Source organism: Girardinichthys multiradiatus, chromosome 6 (assembly GCF_021462225.1).
Source record: "Girardinichthys multiradiatus isolate DD_20200921_A chromosome 6, DD_fGirMul_XY1, whole genome shotgun sequence".
Classification (NCBI taxonomy): Eukaryota; Metazoa; Chordata; class Actinopteri; order Cyprinodontiformes; family Goodeidae; genus Girardinichthys; species Girardinichthys multiradiatus.
This window is the reverse complement of record NC_061799.1, coordinates 40,423,043-40,447,243: the sequence shown is the minus strand read 5'-3', so window position 1 is coordinate 40,447,243 and position 24,201 is coordinate 40,423,043. Positions and strand designations below refer to the sequence as shown.

Genomic DNA, 24,201 nt, shown 5'->3' with positions numbered 1-24,201 from the left:
CGTTGGACTAAAAGGATGGACGTGTTTTTTCCTAAAGGCGTTTCTACAGTCCGTTTCGGGCCCTCTCAGTTTGAGAGGTTTAACCCTCGACTTTCCAGCGGGGTCACAAGTGAGAAGAGGGAGCTTCTTCTCACCTTGGAAGTCAGTTTGATATTGTTTTGTTCTGTTACAGTTCGTGTTCTGGATTTAGGGGCCAAATCAGTCAAGGTATTTCTGTACATTACTGTCATATAATTTAAAAATCGCTTCCTTGAATGTAAACGGATTGAGTAGTCCAGTGAAAAGAAAATGGTCTTAGCCAAATTGAAAAAAGATGGGATACAAATTGTTCTTTTACAAGAGACACATATGTCTAAACAAGAACATGACAAGTTTAAGTCATTTGGTTACTCAAATACATTTTATAGCTCTTGTAGAAAGAGGGGGGTAGTCACCCTAATTTCTAATTCACTGAACTTTGAATTGATATCTGAGAAGGGAGACAAAGAGGGCAGATTTGTTATTATAAAGGGGAGAATTGATAATGTTGTTGTCACGATTGCTAATATATATGTACCGCCAGAGAGTGACAGGACTTTCTTAAAAACGTTCTTTGACACCATTATCTCATTTAGTGAAGGAGCTCTTGTTTGTGCTGGAGACTGGAATACAATCCCTAATTATGCTCTAGATACAACAAGCTATAAGAAACAAAAAACTGGTAGGTCAAAAGATCTAAATATTCTGATCAGGGAGATGGGTCTGTTTGATGTCTGGAGGGGTCTCCATATTAAAGAAAGAGAATTTACACATTACTCTCCTGCCCACAAGGTTCACTCCAGGATCGACCTGTTTCTGATGAGCACCATTGATAGATCTAAAGTGAAGGAATGCTTAATTGGAACATCTGATATTTCAGACCACAACATTATCTATCTATCCATCGGTTTGTCTAATAGACCTAAAACAACATTATGGCGTTTAAATATGGGTATCCTTAATAATGAAACCACAACAAAGGAGATTAGAAAAGAAATAACGGAATGTATAACAGACAATAATAATGGGCAGGTAAATCCCACCTTGGTCTGGGACACAGTTAAGGCAGTAATGAGAGGGAGACTAATTTCTAGAACTGCTTATCTTAAAAAAATAAAAAGGTTAAAATACGATGAATTGGAGAAAACATTGAGGAAACTAGAATTAAAACAGCAAATGACCAACAATGGAGAATTTTCAGAACAAATAACGAAAACTAAAAACAATATAAATGATATGATACTCGAGGAACTTGAGGAAAAATTACGTTTCTCCAAACAAACATTTTATGAATCAGGCCCAAAAGCTACACGAATCTTGGCTAGGCAACTTCGTAAACACCATTTGAAGCATTCGATTACCAAAATTAGAGAATCCTCAAGTGGTAACTTATGACATGGATAAAATACATAAGACCTTTGAAAATTACTTTAAAACACTATACTCTGCCCCAGGACCAGTTAACATAACTGCTATTGACAATTATTTGGCAGCTTTGGACCTACCTTCACTTGGACTAATCCAAAACAAAGCTTTATCTGCTCCCATTACCCAGAAAGAATTGGATACAGTTATTGGACATTTGAAAAGTAATAAGTGCCCTGGTGGTGATGGGTTTCCTTTCTCCTGTCCTGCTTGATTCTTTGAACTGGACATTGAGCAGAGCTGAGATCCCACCGTCTTGGAGAGAGGCTGTAATATCTGTCCTCCCTAAAGAAGGGAAAAATGTTGAATACTGCGAATCATATCGCCCAATCTCGATTCTGAATGTCGATTATAAAATTTTTACATCAATAATTTCTCGGAGAATGGAGTGTTACTTGTCAGATCTAATACACGAAGACCAGACGGGATTCATCAGGGGCCGACAAACTCATGACCGCATAAGACGAGCATTACATATACTAGACCAAGCCAAAAGGCAGGGCCTCAGTGCCGCATTGGTTAGTCTAGACGCAGAAAAGGCCTTTGATCGGGTCAACTGGACTTTTATAAGGTACTGGAGCGTCTGGGCTTTAATAACCAGTTCATTAGGTGTTTGCGGTCACTTTATGATGAACCACGGGCCAGGGTAAAAATTAATGGGCACCTAACAAGTAGCTTCCAACTACACAGAGGAACCCGCCAGGGCTGTTGTCTGAGCCAGTCGCTTTTTGCAATATTCATTGAACCCTTGGCACAGGCCATTAGAGAAGATGATGGGATAAAGGGTGTTAGTTTTACAAATATAGAACACAAAATTGGCCTTTTCGCAGATGATGTAATCACATATTTCCAAAATCCAAATATGATGCTCCCCAGAGTTATGTCGGCTCTAACTGAATTTAGTCAACTGTCGGGATACAGCCTAAACATCGCAAAAACACAGGTTCTGACAATTAACTACTCCCCTAGTAAATTTCTAAGAAAGACCTATGGACTTAGGTGGGATGCCAAAAAGCTAAAATACCTAGGAGTATTTTTTTTCCGAGATTTGGATGAGTTATTTAGCTTGAACTTTGGTAATCTTCCTAAAAACATACAAAAAGACTTGACAGCCTGGGCAAGGTTACTGTTGGATTTCACAGCTAGAATGGAAATAGTGAGGATGAATCTGCTTCCTCGATTTTTATATCTTTTCATGTCATTGCCTATTAGAATATCTAGCGCACAGTTTCATGCCTGGGACAGGTTGATCTCCAGATTTATTTGGTCCCGGACCAGACTAAGGATAACATTTTAAAACACTCCAAATTAATTGGGACCAGGGGGGTCCTCTATAACATGGGAACAAATTATTTTTCAATAAGTCCTTCACTGTGTTTATTCCTCTCATCATGGACAATACGTCCTGTGAATTTGGACACATTTGCTCTTTATTTGCCAGAGTTACAGGGGCTGTGAAGCTTTTCTTAAAGCTTCATCCATCATATCCGCTGCTTCTTTCAGAAGCTCTGGATATGATTTTGAAACCTTGCTCATTGTGCCCAGGTGGGGTAACAGTAAGGAATTTCTCCGAACGGTTACGCTGGCAAGTTTTTGTTGCCTATGTTTCTAATTTGTGGTAAGTAGCGCCACCTACAGAATTGGAGTGTATTAGCAGGTTCTGTGTCAACCCATTTTTCTGGCATCGATTACTCTGGCCTTGCTGTGCAGTTTAACCAATTGAACGTTAAGGCCTGATGAACAGTAACAGTGACAGTTTAAATTAGTTCATGATGTGCTTCCAACACAGGAACATGAAATAATTTATTAAATCATGAAATAATTTCTTATGCTTTTTAAAGTGAAATCAATATATTTATTTGAGGCACATACAATCAATTCTATATTTAATAAATTATTAGTGTATTTTGTTTCGGTTTTATTAAATTAGTGACACATTTAAATAATTATTTCATGACTTATTTATTTATTGTAAATTGGCACTCTGAACCCTCCATACTGATGACTTCTGTTTGACTCATGTTGTTTTTTATTGCAAATATGGCCAAATGAGCTGGTTAACATTAAAATTCATACACTACTAAAATACCTTTTAATAAAGTTCAGTAAATGTGCAGCATGTAGGCTAAGTTGCATTTTCTACTTCTGTGCGTGTAAAAATTATGATGTGATCAGAGTATTTTATTTTCTAAATAGGAGACATCAGTTCTCATGACTTGTAATCTCATTAATTTTTATTCTCTAAGAATAATTTTTGTCATATATTACACTGGCTACATGCAGAAGTATAGATGATTCTTCTTATGATCATATTCTCTGATGTTGGTTTCATTTTGACTATAAAGGTTTTATAACTCATTTTCTGGGTATAGCTGATTTATGCTGTACAATGGTCACTGGTTACTCACATTTCTGAAGATAACTCATTTAGTGTGACCTACCTGGTAAATTTGACAGTGTAACCTGCTTTGCGACAACATAAGGTTATTTGGTGCAGAAGGCATTTTGTGATAAAAGTACAGAAAGATATAGTCAAGACAAACACGTTGTGCTCAGTGTGTAAAAAAAAAAAAAAGGATAACGTAAGTTTCAAATTTGACTCAGGAAGTTCAGGTTAAAGGCTGGTTGTGAATCAGTAATCTAACTTTAAATCAATCTATGATAATTTTGTTGCCTTATTAATCTTAACAATTTTGTAAAATGCATTTTTGTTTTGAGTTTTTTTTCATGGGTGGTCATTTCCCTACATCCCACAGGACTGTTTGTGTTGTGGGTGCTTAGTAATACATATAGATTATGTTCATGCTGTGCCTGTAATAAATCTCATACTACAAAGACAGCCGACAGCTCCATGTGCCCTTTTTTTCCACTTGAGCACCTGCCCCCCAAAATGTCTGTGCAGGCCACTGCTGAAGAGTGTATTGCACAGTACTGTGAGCAAATTCAAAGTTGCATGATATACAATTTTACATTTGTGTAGCATTTTTAACTAGATTAACATAAGTTAGTATTAATTCATAATATTTTTACTTATCAATCCACCGCTTCGTTTTGCATGTTTCATCTCTGAAATTTAAATGAATAGCAATCAGAGTGAAAGGGATATAAGGTCCAGTATTAATATTAGTAGTGTAATTGTAGATTTACAATTCACAACGTTCAAATAACTTGGCAATATGGTTTGTGATCGTGATTCCAGTAACGTGTAATGACCAGCAGAGGTCCCCCACTGCTACCTTAAGGAATCGCTGGTGATGTTGTCAGGGTGATGGGCTCCGGCTCTCCTGTAGGCGGCCCGAAACAAGGTGGAAATTTCCACTCCAGCAGAGCGGGGGCAAAGGCCGTGAAGATGTTTGAAAAGCATTGTCATGAAACGTTAACAAGACCCCTCACCTAAACTTTCACCTTCTCTTTTTGTTCCGACGTAAAAGAGAAAAGAGCAGAGAGTAGTGGAGCTGCTGGTTAGACTGCAATAAATCAGAAGCAAACAAAGGCGTTATTTAAACGTCTCACATGGAAACTGAAGGTCTTCATATAAAGACCTACATGCTATCAGTAGCAGCTTATTAAAGCAATATAGCTTTACAATCAACCTGACAAAATTTTCATTTTCTCTAATATGTTTAAGTTTATCAGATAGATACTAAAACTTTGCTATTTGTGCTTCTGACACAGCAGGACATTAAAGAGAATAAACCTCCATTTCTGAGCAATTACAGTATTCACCATCTTTAGGCACACCTGTTCATTTTCTTGTTAATACAAATATAAATGTCCCCTGAGCAGCAATTGTGTCGATGAAAGTACCTTTTTGTAGTCCCACAAGGTGGGAGAATAGGTAAACTAGTTTGAGACGATGAAAAGGTAACAGTGGCGAAAATTACCCCTCGTTACAACTAATTAATGCAGAATACCATGTGTGAATGAATAACACATCGAACCTCAAAGCGGATGGGCGAAATCAGCATAAGACCATGGCAGGTGCTACTCGTGTCAACTAAAAGAGGAGACCGCGGCTATAATTCACACAGATTCACCAAAATTGGACAATGACAAACTGGGAAAATATTGCCTGGTCCGAAGATTCTTGATTTTATTTGAATTTGACAAACAACATGAAAACTTGTATCCACCCTGCCGTATATCAACAGTTTTGTTGGTGGTGGTCTTCTAATGGCTATTTCCAGTAGGATGATGATCCATGTTACAAAGCTCAGATCATCTGAAACTGCTCTCTTGAGCCTAACAAAGATTCCATGATTGTCCAGTGGTTTCCACAGTCACCAGATCTCAGTTGAGTAGACCACCCTTGGAATGCGGTGGAACCAGTGATTGTCTTCATGGATGTGCAACCAGCAAATCTGCAGCAACTGTGTTTCAACTGTATGTTAGTGTTGTTTATTTTCACTTTTTGTTGCATTAAGTCTGCCTACAGGAACATTTTCATGGGTTAGTAGCAAAACTTAGACCATTATCAGTGGTTAATATTAAACACAATCTGTCAGATTTAACAATTTTATTAGATAAACAAAAACAGTTGTACAATTCAAACACAAAAATACACTAAGAGAAGAGAACATAAAGAGGATGGAGTTATTTAAACCAAAATAAACTAAGTGCAAAACAAAATGCACTTTACTTTATATCAGAGTTAAACTGAATGGAGACTCCTCTGAAAGTACAAACTTTATCACAAATCTGATGTGAAATATTCAGATGTTAAGGAGTTAAACAGTAAATACTACTGTTAGCAGAAGAGCCTCAGCAGCCAAAATGACAACTTTCAGCATAATTAATAGAAATTAAAACAACTTAATCAAATTGGTAATTACTAGAACAAACTCAACAACATCAAGAAGGACAGAGAACCTAAGTTGTTATTAACTGTCAGCAGAATTAACAAGAAAAAGCTGCATTTTAAAATAAAGCATCTTTACAAAAAAACTGGCATCACCCTTTAAACAGAGTATTTTCAATAATTAGACCACAAACAAATACAGTTTTCTTCCTTAATTTAGGATTTCAGAAACATGGTGCTTGTTTAAAACTAAACCGTTACTGTTGAGATTTCTCTTTACAGGTAACTTATGTCTCACAGAACGTATATTCATTTTAGAATCTGATATTTAACATGGTGTTACTTTGGACCATCTTACACACGATTCACCTTAGTAGAGAAAAATAAATCATTTTTTACTAAAAGGTTTACATTCAAATGTTGTCTTCTTGTTTAAAAAAAAAACATACAAATTCTCTTTTATTTTAATTTAAATTTTGTTAAAGAAACATTTTGTAAGATGGAAACAATGAAATTGGTGACATCACATCTCCCTAATTGTGCTTTTTTCCAATAATGGGAACCAAAACCAACCAAGAACAGAAGCGTTAATTGCACACATGACATCTTCAGGTTAACACGCTTTGAGTTGCAGCTGCTGGTGGATCTTGTGGTGCCTCCTGCACATCTGACTGGGGTTAAACAAAAAAAAGGGGGCTGGTTGTGAGACCTGGCTGACCCTCCCCACCTCCATCACTTCCAGCTGTTTTCTTCTTTTGGTAAAAATTCTCAGTAGATTTCCAGGAAACATCTGCATCTCCTCTTCCTGTTTCCAGTCCTTCAACTGGCTCTCATTGGCTGGCCTTGCCCCGTGCACAACAGCGACAGCAAGCGCAGAGTTTACAACACTCAAGAGTCTTTACATGCAATGAGCACAGGTTAAGAACAAGAGCAAAACTGGCAAGCTCGAGCTGTCTGAAATCTCCACAACACTTTGTAATTTTGGCATACGTCAGGCCTCAGTGAGCAAAGAAACAAAAACGATTAAAGCAGTTTATTTTTTGTTCTTGAGTCTTTTTTTCGATATGTTGCAGCAGTCTGGGCTGTCTTCAGAGGACCAGCAACTGCTGCTACTCAGCTTTGTGGCAGTAAATGTCCTTCAGTGCTTTCAGCTCTTCGATCAGTGTCTTGTTTTGGTTTTCCAGCACGGCTACACGGTTTTCCAGACATTTGACATACTCTTTCTTTTTCCTGCGGCACTCACGTGCTGCCTCCCTGCAAAGAAAGAGGGGAAAATCCCATCTTTAGTGCCCAGAGGAAATAGTAATTTAGATTAGATGCTTAAACTAACTGAAAACTAGTTTAAAGCAGCTTATTTCATCAATCGTCAAGAATGTTTTCCTGCAAAAAATGCTCATCAATTATTAAATGGACAAACATTTTGCAGGTGTCAAAATCTTACAAATAATTTCCCCTAATGACCCTTCTGCTCCATTCCCACCTTTTCCTGCTGTTTTCCTACCTGTTTTTCATCAGCCTGACCTCCCTCTTGCGGGTGACCTCCTCAGCGTGCTGTGACGAGGGTCTCTGCATGCTGCTCGGAGACGCTGCCATCACTATGCTCTGAGCCAGGCCCGAGTTGGGCGAACGCAGCTGGTAGGCGGGGATGTCTCCTGTGGCAGCTGTGGGAAAACAGGAAAATATGCATTACTTCACTACTATGCAAACTTTTTACAGCCTTGTTTCACATGAATTGCATGAAATATAAATGTCATGGATTGCAATTTTTGCAGCTTGTATTTTTTATATGGCCTCCTTTTCCTTATCTATAAACAGCAAGACAGCTGCCAAAGGTAATTTCATGTGTTTACTCATTTTCTGCTCATAAATGACTTAATCGGTGACTGACGTTCAAAGATTAAACAGCCATAGCCACTGGAAGTCGCAGGTCTGGATGGTAAGAAAAAAGCAATACTAATTACTATTTGTGGTTTTGCCTCCAAATGCATCCTAACAGAAATGCATATGTGTATATATCATAAAGTTTCTACTTGATTTCATTTAGGTTATCTATTTATGGTATTGTTTAACTATTATCGATGATGCTTTTTACATTTAAACCTGTGTAGAGCTTTAAATTGCTTTGTAGTAGGAATAGACAGATTGATCGGTTGATTAATTAGACTGATTTTCAACATTTTTTGTACAGTTGACATCAGCCACACTTCTGCAAAATAGGCTGATTAAGTAGGTATGTCTATAGTTTTCACTCTTGATATAAATCTATTTATTCTTTCCACTGAGAGCTGCTTTTACCACAGCAACGTTAGTTTTTACAGCAAACTCGGCAGATCCTAAAAGGATTTAACTAGAATATGATCAATTTTAAAACAACAATGTTGTTTTTCCAGAGAAAATCATATAATCTTTTAGTCTTTGATTCAGTTTGTCGGACAGAAAGAAAACGTCAGTGGGTCAGTTTCAGGTAACAACGCATTCAAAGGTTTAAACGGTTATGGATTCCAAACTTCATAAATGTTCACCATACTGTTCCTATGGTTTAAAGTCATTTCAATGAGAGGCAAAATAACATGTCGAAGTGCAGCTTTTCCCCACCCTTACCTGTTGCTGCACACTGCCAGTCAACTGGCTGAAAGGAAGACGGTAAGCTTTCCAGAAGGACACATTCAAGCTGTTAGGGAATATTTCCAGTTGTGAAAAACATGGAAAGACATGGTGTGAAAAGTAAAGGAGCGCCACCCATCATTCTTATTAATGCAAAGCAGTTGCAGTAAAAAGGGGAATATCAATTTAGCAATTGAAATCAGATATAGGCCAACTGTTATTTTCTCAAGCAAACAGTGACTAAAAGTTAGAATATTCTGCTCGTATGTTTAAAAACTACTAACATCAGAAAACATTTAGGTCATGGTTATTCTCAGTGTTTTCCTATCTTTAGCAGCATAAGTAATGGTTATAGATAACATGAATATAACAGTAATAATAAGTGTTATTATTATATATTATATATTGCTTCTCTGTTTTGAATAAAAATACAATTAGATTATGTAAAGTTTTTTGTGTAAATACAGTAAACTATGAGAATCCCAGTACCTTTTTGAAAATGCATTTATAGTTAATGTCCACCTCTTTCCAAAGCCGGACAGATTTTAATGTATAGGAATATTTATATGACCAAAACCAAACAAATATCGGGAATAAATTTCCGTCATGTTAAAAAGTGTTAAACACAGTGGTTCAATAAAGCTAAACGTTATCAGTGAGGAGGAATAGGCACTTCTATGTGGGAGGTGACATGTTTATCAAACTGCTGTTGGCTGCTGAGAACTGCAAGAATGTTGCCATTTTTTAAAGAAAGTAAAGTGATAATGTGGGGGAACAGCAGCTCTCTGTGGTTTCATGTTTTTCTTGAGTTGAGTCACAAGTGACTCAACAAGTAACTGTGCTGCTTGCTGCTTTGCACCGTTTCTGCTTCTCTTTTTCTCCTTGTACCCAGTAAATTTCAGTGTTCTGCGCACATTGTCTAAACACACACACACACACACACACACCTGACACTCATTCAGAAAGAGACACAACAGGTGCACACACACAATGAGCGTTTCACTCTTTTCTCTTGGGTTGTGATAACGCAGTGACTCGGGCTGAACTGACGTCAGTGTGTGCGTCTCTCTCGCACGTTTTGCATTCTCTCTCTCATGTTCCAGGAAACACAGTGACGTCAAAGCAACATCTATCTCACCCCCCTTCTCCGTCCTCCCACCCGCTCTGCTCCCTTACCTCTCCCCTCCCTGCCAGCCTGCTTGGCTGACAACCACTTAAGAAGATCTGTGTGTGTTTGCCTGAGAAATAGCAGCTCCACGCATTCAAACCAAACGCTTGCAGACTTGTCAGGTACAACTCTTAACTACCTCTTATTTCTTCCTTACTTCCAAAAAGCATAAACAATATCCAAACAATATCCGAATCTATTTCTCAGCTCATCCAAATGGATTCATGTGAATTTACACCTATACAGTACATCATTTCTACTTTAGAAAATAGAACCAATAACTAATAGTTAACACTCTATATAGGTGTAAAAATAATTGAGGAAACTCTACCTGACTCAGTCTCATCTCCCGTAACAGCCATCTCTTGTTTCCAATAATCCAGCACCACGGCAGGGGAAAAAAACCTTAGCAAAGAATTTTCTAAAAATCCTCTTCTACCTATTTGTTCTCTTTTTTATCTTAAGCTCCTTCTTTACTCCTTGTTTTCTTTCTGCTCTCCCTGTTTCAGAGTGCTCCTACTCCAACTTGGCAGCCCGATTACAATTACAGGCATTGACATCACTGTGACATCACTGGTGCCCGCTGAAGTCAGTGAAACACCCTGGATTATTGAGTTGGTTCCTCCCCTCTCTCCGCCCCGTGCGGATCAGACGGAGAGGCAGAGAAACACAATGTGAGCCAGGCAGAGAAGGAGGAGGAGGGTGTATTTTTAGAACTAGTGACGCAACTACAGAGACGCTCAACAAACAAGAGGATATTATGTCCCAAGTGGCTGCCATGCATACAGTTGAGCAGTTATTCTGTGCTTGTGTATGTTGGACGGAGGTAAAAACAAGAAGAGGAAAGATAATTGAGCTTTGACATCATTTGTTTGAGATTATATCCACAAGCTGAATCTCACAGAATAACAGTTCACTCTAAAGGACAATATTTTCTAGAAAAGATCAAGTTTCTGGTACTGATAAAAAAAAAACAGAGAAGGTAGAGAAAGTTTGCAAACACTCATCGTGGGCATATTGGTTTTCCAGGGTGTTTAAATATTATACAACTTAAAAATAGGGTTACTTTTAAAAAAAAAGAACTGGGTGCAAACGTTTGAATTTACTGTGAATTTTCTGCAACGCATACATGGGTGAAAATTATAGATATACGTTTAAATACAATAAGTACATATACAGCCTCCAGTATGTTTTAGTTAGTTGGACGCTATTGATCTAATAATAATACTCCTTTCATCTTACTGTGGATGAAGTGGATGAAACGGTTGAAATTTAGACACTTTTGGGTGTTGTGACAAGACAACAAGTTGGCAAACATCTGACAGACTTTGTATAAGACTTCATATACCTTAAGCACAATGCAAATACTTTATGTGGGTCGGTAGAGAGGGGTTGGGGGACATGTGATACATATCTTTAAAAAACTTTAATAAAAGGCTGGAAGGGCTCTTTTTGTGCCACATGGCAGGAGGGTGGGTGGGTAGGGACTTCTGCCTATCTCCAGCAGCCATTAGCCCAGAGGCCTGGACACACACACACACACACACACACACATACACACACAGGCACGTGAGACCAAGTAACCTACCATGCATAGTTCTGAAATGTGGAAGGTAACCGAAGTATAGAGAAAACCTGCTCGTAGACTTCGAAGAACATGCAAATACCACATAAAAAAAGCCCCTGGCAACGGGACCTTCTTGGCAACGGTGCGCCACTGTGCAGCCCCATCGTGTACCACATTTTCACATGTGCAAAGTAGTTCTTAAAACAATTCACTTAAAGAGTTTGTCAGAACTAGTTTGTGGAACATGAAAATGTTTGTTTAGCAAACTATCTATGTTAGTGTGCAGTCTGCTTCCTCCTGGACAAAATACTATGAATTTTAATCATGATGTTTGGGCTACAAGATTCTACACCCTTGGCTGAACCCACCTTGGATGAGCACCTGTCCTCCCTGGATGAAGAACTGGTGTGCTGAGTCTGCAGCCTGCAGGACGGCAGCTCCAGTCTGTGGGGAGGGAGAGCCTGTCACCGTCACGGTCTGGGCTCCCTGAAAAGCGTCAACTGCAGGCCTGGTCAGAGGGATGGCTCTGCCCTGAGCGACGGCAACTGTGTGAGGTCAGAGTTTAGTTTTAACCAGGCTGAAGTCTAGTATGACTATGAAAGCAATATTAAAGTTTTGTATTAAAGTATTGGTGATGCATTTCAACAATTTCTTTTTAGTTTAACACCTATACAAGTAATAGCTTTGATGATTATGAAAACAAGAATTGTTGTAGGGTCGAAGTTATACATAAAGGCTTAGATAAATAGATACAGCCCCATGAATACATGGTTCATTTTCCTTTAGCAAGTTGTTGCTTTTTAACATGCTTTTTGCAGGCTTGCCAGTGCCTATAAAATGCTTCCTGGGGGGCATTTATCAAATTATTATTATTATTGGGGGCCTGTGTATATATTTCAGCCTGTATGTTTAATTTTATGGACTAAAATGTATTTTGTTTTAATTAACTGAAAAACAGCATCACCAGTCTTTTGAACCGAGTAAAAATTAATATCTGTTTTGAGTGAAGTATTTCTGTGTGTACTGACTATATTGTCCTGAGCTGGTTTGGTAGATTGAGTTGGGAACTGATTCTGTGGGGCTGCTTGAGAGCGGCGCGTCATCCTCTGCCTTTTCCTCTTCGATTTTAGGAACTGCCGGTGAATCCAACGACAGCTCATTTAAGATTTTTCTGGATGAAAACATATTCCAAACATAGACTCTTATCAGACTTTACACAGACAGCACAGGCCGTTAGACTTCCTCTCGCTTTCTGCTGACATGTTCTCACCGATACGACGGACGCCTGGAGAGGAGCTCCCGTCTCTTCTGCGTGTCCATAACCGAGCCATCATCCTCCAGCTTAGCCACTGTAGCAATCTGGACAAACAGGCAGCATTTACTATACTCTGGATTCATATTTCTTGTGTTTATTCCCATTTTCCCACATTACAAACAGAATTTTATAGTATTTAAATTCATTTTATTTGATAGAGACAAAGTAGTGCATAATTTCAAACTGGAAAGTAAAGTGGAACGGGTTTGTATTTAGCCCCACTGAGTCCATACTTTAAAGAATCTTTGTAGTTAGATTTTAGGAATAATTCTCTAGTCTTGTCAAAAATGATTGATTTCAATCCCATTTGGACTTTGAATGGGCCATTCTAACTCATAAACATGCTTTGATCTACACCATTTCATTATTGCTCGGACTGCACGTTTAGGGTCTCAAATGTTCTGAAACCTTTAACGGGTTTTCTACCAGGATGGTTTCATATTTACCTCCATCCATCTTCCCATCAACTGAGCAGGTTCCTTGACCTTGGAGAAGAAAAGCATCCCCACAGCATGATCCTGCCACCACTTTTACTCACGGTTTGCTCACAGTGATGTGCAGTTTTAGTGCAATTACAGCTGCACATGTTGTGTATGCCTCTACCAGCTTTGCACATCTAGAGACTGAAATTCTTTCCTGTTCTTCTTAGCAAACTAACATTTCATTTTCCTCCCACATCACACATCAATAAAAAACAATGCTGGTTTTTTTTCGTGCCAGTCCTGTAGCCAGCAATTATAAAAGTGGTGAGACAAACATCTCGCATGTTTATTATTATTACTTCGAAGGAGGGGTGTGTTTGTCTCTTTGCACAAATCATTTTGTGGTGGACGCTTAAAACAACGAGCATGACGTCAAATGGCAAATTTGAGCTGGATATAATTTTAGGATTTAATCTTTTCAACCCATTACAAGTCTCAACAGAGACTGTATAATCATTTGTGCGTGGCTCTCTAAATAAAAGCTCATACTTGTAAGTGTCTAGCCTTTAAAGTGTATTATTGGATTAAAATTAAATATACAGTAGATCTGGGGCTGTCATCACTCTGTGGGCTTTTATGACTCAGACTGAAGAGTAATAGTTGTCTGTTACCGACATAAAGGTTGTTTTGGTATCATTAGAGAAGAATATTGGTACCACACTAATGTGCCAAGTTAAACGCAGGTTTTGCAACAATTTCTTTTTTGATAATGGTGTACAATAATAGATGTTATGATCCTAAAACAAAGAAATGATTCTGCTTCTGCATGCTGTTTTAATCCATTTTAGGTATCTGATTTTAGGTTCTAAGAAGGGTAAATTTGAATGTCTTTGAATTAGGACACACAAACCACACTTATCACAGATAAACTGGCTGATATGAAGTAAAGAGTACCTGACATCAAACGGCAAAACCGCTTTGAGGTGTTTATCAGTGCAGCTCCACAGTGCAGTTCAAAGATTTCATCTTTCTGCAAGCCCGTTTACTCATAAAAACACGTTCTTATGAAATGACAATTTGTCGCCGTTTTGCAACTACTGTTGCAGATGTGCTGATGCTGCTTCCTGTTAATAATCGTTTCATTTCCCTTCTCCAAACTCTTTTTTTTTTTCATAGTGCTAGAATGTTTTCTAGGTTTGTTGTCATTTCTGCAGTGTAGTAACACAAACAGGACACCTCCTGAAAATGAAGGTTAGATTCAGAAGTGTGAAACCTCAGTTCCCGCTTTTCACTTTAACCCTTTTAACAGATGCTTTCCCTCGTCTACACACAGCAGCTACTGTTCATTCACAAACACACGTACTTACACTACAACCAGCACATTATCGTACATAGTTTTACGGGGTCAGGTATTATTACTGCATGTTTACATTGTGAAATCAAGCTTTAGATCTGCTTATATGGACATAAATGTGACATAATGCAATAAAGGTAAAGTCTAGGAGTTTCATTCAGACTTTTATTTCGAAGCTGCTCTAATATACTAAGCAATTTCAGGATTGTATAAACTTTACAAAAGTTTAATACACAACTGATTTTGTTCACAGAAAAAAAATATATTATTTTAATTTAGAGATTTTGAGTTATGGGTTTATGAAAGATGGGATTCTTTAAAGGTTATTACTCAGCAGAAAAAAGCCCAAACCATGAAACTACCACTATCGGTCCTACTATTGAGACTTTGCACAACCTCCTTTTACAAATATGAACAATTCTGCTATAGTCACATCCTACAACATTTTAAAATGACGGGGCAGAGAGAGGAGGATCTGTAACCATTCCTTCTAGCACCGTGTTAAGATCATTCTAGATCCTGGACCTTCTCTGTTGGAATTAGGTCAGAGGACTGAGATGGCCATGGAAGGAGGCTGATTTTGCTCCCAGTGAACCACTTCTGTGTCAATGTGGCCACATGTTTTGGATCATTATCCGGTTCAAATACCCAATGACCATCCTTTTCTTAGTTTTCTTGGAGAGGCCAGCAGATTTTATGTTTAAAATGTCCTGGTAGTTCAAAGGATTTGTGATGCCCTGAACAGGTCATTGGAAGAGAAACTGTCCCACAGCATCCCTGACTCTCCGTCATACTTAAAACTACAGCATGAGGTACTTTTCTACTTGTCATTATTTCTCTGACTATGTATGGAAAAGTTTAGGCTTGTAGCTATTTTCCAATTTATTAAGATAAACACAGATTAGCTTGTTAGCCTGTGAGGATGCACCTAATTTCATGATGTTTACAGTAAAATGACATCTTTTTACTACAGGTAAGGGAAATATTAGCGACAATAACTTTATAGAACCTCACATCAAAAAAAAAAAAGAAAACTAACAAAACTATAAACTAACTCTTTAAGCACAGCCGCTTTAATTAAGCATGGAAAGTGAAATTCTATGTTTTCCATTGGATGTAATGGGTTTACTCACCGCTGATGGAGGACAGCAACATTCTCTTCGTTTATGACTCTTGACCTGACTGTGGATTAGTTGAGTTTCTACAGATGATCTTGTAACCTTTTGCAAAATGATCTTCACTGATTACACTTAAAATGATCTCTACTTATTTGAATGCAATTGTATTTCTTTTATTTTACCTAAATATGACCCAACAATCTTCAAAGTTCCTATAACTGTTACCATTGGCAGATAAATAATATTGGATATTTTGTGCCACTAAAGTGGTTACATTTAGGTTTTTCTTATTATTTGTTAAATCTTGGTTCTGTGTCTAAAAATGGGATGTTTTTAATAAGTTAAGCACAACTGGAAACTAAGCTTTAGGATTATAAGGTGTAATTTGGATGTAATTATGTGATTGAAAACAATGGACACTTTAGTTAAAATCAGACAATCAGAACTTGTACCGACTTGGGTTTGCTTGGCTTTAGACTTCCTGAGAAAGGTAGAGATGGACATGTTTCAAAGGACACAGCCTGGGCCCTTAGGCACCTGACTTGGTCTCAGCTACCATGACCTGGTACTTGTATGCAGGGAGGTTTGTGCTCCCACCTGAGTGGTCTGGACTTGTGGTGACTGGATAACAGAGGTGGTCTGTGGGGCTTGGATGACTCCCTGCACCGATGTTGTCTGACCGTCAGGCAGCTGGACGACAGTTACTTCAGACTCTGTTTGCAACAAAACCTGCTGGTAAAAAATCAGTATCGTTGTATAGATATACACTGATGTAATACCCAATAAGCAACAAGCTTAAACAGCCTAATGTTTCACAAAAGCATAACTGTACCTGTTTGGAGGCTGCAGGAGACGAGTTGGCTTCTCCATGGTCCTTCTCTCCATCTGTCACTGAATCATTTAAACAGCTATCCAGCTGAGACGACACCGACGTATCCATGGTCACCTAGGCATACGCACAATTATTAACACAGCAACAGAGACTGACACCAACCAATATCAGACAGTGTGAACGGTCTTCTATGCAATTCATTTATTGTAAAAACCTTTGTATACAGGTCCTTCTCAAAATATTAGCATATTGTGATAAAGTTCATTATTTTCCATAATGTCATGATGAAAATTTAACATTCATATATTTTAGATTCATTGCACACTAACTGAAATATTTCAGGTCTTTTATTGTCTTAATACGGATGATTTTGGCATACAGCTCATGAAAACCCAAAATTCCTATCTCACAAAATTAGCATATCATTAAAAGGGTCTCTAAACGAGCTATGAACCTAATCATCTGAATCAACGAGTTAACTCTAAACACCTGCAAAAGATTCCTGAGGCCTTTAAAACTCCCAGCCTGGTTCATCACTCAAAACCCCAATCATGGGTAAGACTGCCGACCTGACTGCTGTCCAGAAGGCCACTATTGACACCCTCAAGCAAGAGGGTAAGACACAGAAAGAAATTTCTGAACGAATAGGCTGTTCCCAGAGTGCTGTATCAAGGCACCTCAGTGGGAAGTCTTTAGGAAGGAAAAAGTGTGGCAGAAAACGCTGCACAACGAGAAGAGGTGACCGGACCCTGAGGAAGATTGTGGAGAAGGGCCGATTCCAGACCTTGGGGGACCTGTGGAAGCAGTGGACTGAGTCTGGAGTAGAAACATCCAGAGCCACCGTGCACAGGCGTGTGCAGGAAATGGGCTACAGGTGCCGCATTCCCCAGGTCAAGCCACTTTTGAACCAGAAACAGCGGCAGAAGCGCCTGACCTGGGCTACAGAGAAGCAGCACTGGACTGTTGCTCAGTGGTCCAAAGTACTTTTTTCGGATGAAAGCAAATTCTGCATGTCATTCGGAAATCAAGGTGCCAGAGTCTGGAGGAAGACTGGGGAGAAGGAAATGCCAAAATGCCAGAAGTCCAGTGTCAAGTACCCACAGTCAGTGATGGTCTGGGGTGCCGTGTCAGCTGCTGGTGTTGGTCCACTGTGTTTTATCAAGGGCAGGGTCAATACAGCTAGCTATCAGGAGATTTTGGAGCACTTCATGCTTCCATCTGCTGAAAAGCTTTATGGAGATGAAGATTTCATTTTTCAGCACGACCTGGCACCTGCTCACAGTGCCAAAACCACTGGTAAATGGTTTACTGACCATGGTATCACTGTGCTCAATTGGCCTGCCAACTCTCCTGACCTGAACCCCATAGAGAATCTGTGGGATATTGTGAAGAGAACGTTGAGAGACTCAAGACCCAACACTCTGGATGAGCTAAAGGCCGCTATCGAAGCATCCTGGGCCTCCATAAGACCTCAGCAGTGCCACAGGCTGATTGCCTCCATGCCACGCCGCATTGAAGCAGTCATTTCTGCCAAAGGATTCCCGACCAAGTATTGAGTGCATAACTGTACATGATTATTTGAAGGTTGACGATTTTTATATTAAAAACACTTTTCTTTTATTGGTTGGATGAAATATGCTAATTTTGTGAGATAGGAATTTTGGGTTTTCATGAGCTGTATGCCAAAATCATCCGTATTAAGACAATAAAAGACCTGAAATATTTCAGTTAGTGTGCAATGAATCTAAAATATATGAATGTTAAATTTTCATCATGACATTATGGAAAATAATTAACTTTATCACAATATGCTAATATTTTGAGAAGGACCTGTACATGGGAAGAATCCAGCCCCTCTAAATTGGCTTTTCTTTACTTTTTCTTTAATCTCAAGCTTACCCTAAAATCTTTCTTATGTTACAATGTAAGGTGAGGAGTGTTACTGACATTTTCACTCAACAACAGAATTCTGATTGTGCACTTTAATACATTTAAATTCACTCTTAATGAAAGAAAGAGTAGCAGAGATAACCAAATGCTAATTTTCACTCTGCGAATCTAAAATCATTTATAAGACAAACAAACTCTCGTCAGATTCCAGTACATAAATTAATGTGATTTAAAATCTTTGATGAAACCAGCCGTTTGCTCAGCCTGTATATACAGTGGTTGGACAATGAAACTGAAACACCTGGTTTTAGACCACAATAATTTATTAGTATGGTGTAGGGCCTCCTTTTGCGACCAATGCAGCAATTCATCTTGGGAATGACATATACAAGTTCTGCACAGTGGTCAGAGGGATTTTAAGCCATTCTTCTTGCAGGATAGTGGCCAGGTCACTACGTGATACTGGTGGAGGAAAACGTTTCCTGACTCGCTCCTCCAAAACACCCCAAAGTGGTTAAATAATATTTAGATCTGGTGACTGTGCAGGCCATGGGAGATGTTCAACTTCACTTTCATGTTCATCAAACCAATCTTTCACCAGTCTTGCTGTGTGTATTGGTCCATTGTCATCCTGATACACGGCACCGCCTTCAGGATGCAATGTTTGAACCATTGGATGCACATGGTCCTCAAGAATGGTTCGGTAGTCCTTGGCAGTGACGCGCCCATCTAGCACAAGTATTGGGCCAAGGGAATGCCATGATATGGCAGCCCAAACCATCACTGATCCACCCCCATGCTTCACTCTGGGCATGCAACAGTCTGGGTGGTACGCTTCTTTGGGGCTTCTCCACACCGTAACTCTCCCAGATGTGGGGAAAACAGTAAAGGTGGACTCATCAGAGAACAATACATGTTTCACATTGTCCACAGCCCAAGATTTGCGCTCCTTGCACCATTGAAACCAACGTTTGGCATTGGCATGAGTGACCAAAGGTTTGGCTATAGCAGCCCGGCCGTGTATATTGACCCTGTGGAGCTCCCAACGGACAGTTCTGGTGGAAACAGGAGAGTTGAGGTGCACATTTAATTCTGCCTGATTTGGGCAGCCGTGGTTTTATGTTTTTTGGATACAATCCGGGTTAGCACCCGAACATCCTTTTCAGACAGCTTCCTCTTGCGTCCACAGTTGATCCTGTTGGATGTGGTTCGTCCTTCTTGGTGGTATGCTGACATTACCCTGGATACCGTGGCTCTTGATACATTATAAAGACTTGCTGTCTTGGTCACAGATGCGCCAGCAAGACGTGCACCAACAATTTGTCTTTTTTTAAAATCTGGTATGTCACCCATAATGTTGTGTGCATTTCAATATTTTGAGCAAAACTGTGCTCTTACCCTGCTAATTGAACCTTCACACTCTGCTCTTACTGATGCAATGTGCAATCAATGAAGACTGGCTACCAGGCTGGTCCAATTTACCCATGAAACCTCCCACACTAAAATGACAGGTGTTTCAGTTTCATTGTCCAACCCCTGTATATGTGTATATAATATTTGTTCTGAATTGCATAACATGCTTATTATGTGTGGCAACACCCAGGTGGAACTGGCAAACTGAATTGTGGATTATGTTTTCACACCTCAGGACAGAAACTGAAACAAATTCTCAAATGGATACTGAGAAACCAGTTCAACTTGCAAAACACATCTAGGACCGATATGTTCATCACTTCTGACCCAGAGTAGTCCTTCATCAGACCTCTAAGCTAAAAAGATAGGGCCATTTTCCTGCAGACTTGGGCCATCTTTTTCCGACCCTATGGATCTCATGTGCATGTTGGCTAAGTAGTTGCAAAGCAAAATAACAACATGGTTCACTTCACCTGAAAACTGTCATTTAAGGGTTAAATACAGATGAACAGCTAAGTTTAAAAGGTGAAAATAAGCAGCCAAGAACTGCAATATATTTGTAATATTTACACAGTTTTCCTTTAATATCCTGCATAATTTCAGAACCTTTATTTGACAAAGACTGGTCCCCAGCAGACAATCAGTGCCACTTTCAACTTGTTCCTCAAACAGGCCTATAGCCCTTTAGCCATTAAAGTGAGTTTCCACAATAAATGTATTCACCTGAAGCAATAATTTAAGAGTTTAATATAAAGTTGGTGTATATTTTCTAAACAACATTGCCTTGGGTAAAAGCATGATGATGTATGAATATGAAGTGTGTTTTTTGTTTATTTGGTTTTAAAAATAAAATATGGAATAGATACAGCTCATGCAAGATTTTATCATATTTTTATACCCAGCCAACATGTGCAGGTGTGCCCAATGTGGATGTTTCTCAGGCTGGATGGGGACCAAATGGGCCTGGACTCAAAATGTTGTTTTTATATGAAACTCGCTATGGTTGTTTAAATACAATCCACATGGATATACAGGTCCTTCTCAAAATATTAGCATATTGTGATAAAGTTCATTATTTTCCATAATGTAATGATGAAAATTTAACATTCATATATTTTAGATTCATTGCACACTAACTGAAATATTTCAGGTGTTTTATTGTCTTAATACGGATGATTTTGGCATACAGCTCATGAAAACCCAAAATTCCTATCTCACAAAATTAGCATATTTCATCCGACCAATAAAAGAAAAGTGTTTTTAATACAAAAAACGTCAACCTTCAAATAATCATGTACAGTTATGCACTCAATACTTGGTCGGGAATCCTTTTGCAGAAATGACTGCTTCAATGCGGCGTGGCGTGGAGGTGAAAAATGAAATCTTCATCTCCATAAAGCTTTTCAGCAGATGGAAGCATGAAGTGCTCCAAAATCTCCTGATAGCTAGCTGAATTGACCCTGCCCTTGATAAAACACAGTGGACCAACACCAGCAGCTGACACGGCACCCCAGACCATCACTGACTGTGGGTACTTGACACTGGACTTCTGGCATTTTGGCATTTCCTTCTCCCCAGTCTTCCTCCAGACTCTGGCACCTTGATTTCCGAATGACATGCAGAATTTGCTTTCATCCGAAAAAAGTACTTTGGACCACTGAGCAACAGTCCAGTGCTGCTTCTCTGTAGCCCAGGTCAGGCGCTTCTGCTGCTGTTTCTGGTTCAAAAGTGGCTTGACCTGGGGAATGCGGCACCTGTAGCCCATTTCCTGCACACGCCTGTGCACGGTGGCTCTGGATGTTTCTACTCCAGACTCAGTCCACTGCTTCCGCAGGTCCCCCAAGGTCTGGAATCGGCCCTTCTCCACAATCTTCCTCAGGGTCCGGTCACCTCTTCTCGTTGTGCAGCGTTTTCTGCCACACTTTTTCCTTCCCACAGACTTCCCACTGAGGTGCCTTGATACAGCACTCTGGGAACAGCCTATTTGTTCAGAAATGTCTTTCTGTGTCTTACCCTCTTGCTTGAGGGTGTCAATAGTGGCCTTCTGGACAGCAGTCAGGTCGGCAGTCTTACCCATGATTGGGGTTTTGAGTGATGAACCAGGCTGGGAGTTTTAAAGGCCTCAGGAATCTTTTGCAGGTGTTTAAAGTTAACTCGTTGATTCAGATGATTAGGTTCATAGCTCGTTTAGAGACCCTTTTAATGATATGCTAATTTTGTGAGATAGGAATTTTGGGTTTTCATGAGCTGTATGCCAAAATCATCCGTATTAAGACAATAAAAGACCTGAAATATTTCAGTTAGTGTGCAATGAATCTAAAATATATGAATGTTAAATTTTCATCATGACATTATGGAAAATAATGAACTTTATCACAATATGCTAATATTTTTTGCTTGTGGTTAAACAATACGGTTTTATGTATGGACAATTCCATCTTGGACCCATTTTTTAGCCTTTTCTCCACCCATATGGGTACCATAAGCAGGTGAAATTGGGGCAGTTCTGTTAGAATATATTTACAGGTTAAAAACTGATGAACAACAACGATAAGATTGAGGATTTCCATGAAACTGCTTTTTTTTTTTTTTTTTCAAATACGCACACAGTTTTTCTATCAGGGTCTGTCCTGAGCAGCCACAGAACCCCTACTGATCCCAACTGGTCCCCATCAAACAATCCATGTCAATGTCAAGTAAAACCTAATTCAGGCATGCAACAATTTGGGCATTAAATTAGATAAACTATACTTTTTGTAAAAACTTTATTCACCTCAAGCTACAACCATAGAATTTATGTAAGGTTTATACTTTCTACATACATGACTACATTTTCATGAATTAACAAACTGCACAACATATCTGGGACCCACGTGGGCCCCTCTTTTTATCCAGCATAATCCTGAATGAAACTGTACATCATATGTATCCTCTGGACAAGCCTTTCTTGGTCCCATTTTTCAACTTTTCCTACCCTAATAAGACCCATATGTAGATTTTAGCAATGTGCTCCTGACGGGTAAAAACAGAACTCTTGTTCGAAGCAGACTGGTCCCAAACATACAATGTCAAGTTATTCCTCATACAAGCATTTAGACATTAAATGTACAATAAATTAAGTAACTTGTGAGTTCATGTAATACATTTAGCCACACTTTTAGAGATCCGTGTAATGTTTTTCTATATGTTTTATATACATAACCACGTCTTGAGTAAATAGTATGACTGTCAATGAACATGAAAACCTAAACGTCTTACTTACGGATTGGACACAACCTTAACGTCCATTTTCAGAAATAAAATTTAGAATCTTCAAAAAAAGAAATTGATTTCATGTTAACTTTTTCGGTGTAATTTAGGTTTTCTTCGTGTATTTTGTGCGAGGGGTTTTTTTAAAACTAAGAAAGTGTTTTTTTTCTCAGAACATTAGGTTAAAATAACTGACGTCACCGGGATGTTTTGCTTCAGTACAGTTTTATTTTGAAGAAGACTACTTCACTCATCCTCCCAAATCTAAGGTACACCGTCGAACTTGACGCAGTGCTGTAAAAACTGACAGCCGAGCCGTTGGCGAACATTTTTTTTCCCCGCTATGTCGTTCTGCTGTCAACTGACAACAACAAAAAAAACTTTTAATTAAGGAAAAAATGCGCTCCGAGGATGCGTTTGCACACTTTCCACCGGCTCGGCGCTGAGTCCCAAAAAAGAAAGTGACAGCTTTGCGGCGACTTACCGAAGTTTTTACGTAGTCTGACTCGTCACTAATGACAGTATGGGTGGACGGCCTGCGCCTCGCCTCGCTCACGTAGCTCCCACGTCAGCGCTGATGATGCTGTGCCGAAAATGTCGGCCGACACGTCAGTTTAACGTCGAAGATCGTCTAGGAAAGCGAGAGGAATCACTCCGTTACTCTTTCCTGGTCAGCCAAGGGTGAACAAACAGAACAACCGTAGTAACAAAATGGTTTTCTGGGGACTTTAAACTAGCAAATGGGCACAAAAGAGAACATTTGTAACTAGTATACGCTACACGATGTTGCAGAATAAGTTGATTCTATGAAATGTAGAGGTTTAGTTTTTTTTCGACGTTTAACCCCTCTTTTTGTCGGATGAACCACATTATTTACATAGAGAAGCGGGAGCATGTAAAATCCAACTGTAGAGATAAACGATCGTTTATTTTTATCTTAATTAATTTTACTAGTAGTAGCTCTGGCTGTTCTTTGTGAACTAAAATTATTTTTATCAACTCAGAAGAACTTTCTAATTTGTATTGAC

General features: G+C 39.1%; 1 protein-coding gene across 3 annotated transcripts; it reads right to left on the bottom strand.

Annotated features, from left to right (window-relative positions):
- Positions 1–5,944: 5,944 nt before the first annotated feature.
- crema (cAMP responsive element modulator a) lies at positions 5,945–23,787 on the bottom strand. 3 transcript variants are annotated; one of them, XM_047369157.1, is made up of 8 exons: positions 23,658–23,787; positions 16,622–16,735; positions 16,387–16,521; positions 12,851–12,939; positions 12,609–12,751; positions 11,949–12,125; positions 7,743–7,902; positions 5,945–7,495 (listed from the first exon to the last, which is right to left on the bottom strand). In XM_047369157.1, exons 2-8 carry the CDS (start codon positions 16,727–16,729, stop codon positions 7,351–7,353), a joined length of 957 nt encoding a protein of 318 aa, XP_047225113.1. In that variant the 5' UTR covers positions 16,730–16,735; positions 23,658–23,787; the 3' UTR covers positions 5,945–7,350. The 3 variants fall into 3 exon arrangements, with proteins under 3 accessions (XP_047225113.1, XP_047225114.1, XP_047225116.1); XM_047369158.1 differs by having other exon boundaries at positions 16,387–16,518; XM_047369160.1 differs by lacking the exons at positions 11,949–12,125; positions 12,609–12,751; positions 12,851–12,939; ... (1 more) ...; positions 16,622–16,735; positions 23,658–23,787 and adding an exon at positions 10,345–10,535.
- Between the last annotated feature and the right edge of the window lie 414 nt (positions 23,788–24,201).

Excerpts from the sequence above, each read along its gene's own strand:
- crema (XM_047369157.1), bottom strand. The coding sequence starts at position 16,729 with ATGGATACGTCGGTGTCGTCTCAGCTGGATAGCTGTTTAAATGATTCA. Across the intron at positions 7,903-11,948 it reads AGGACAGGTGCTCATCCAAG|CTGCCACAGGAGACATCCCC; the intron begins GTGGGTTCAGCC and ends GTTTTCCCACAG. Across the intron at positions 7,496-7,742 it reads GTCAGGCTGATGAAAAACAG|GGAGGCAGCACGTGAGTGCC; the intron begins GTAGGAAAACAG and ends CTTTCTTTGCAG.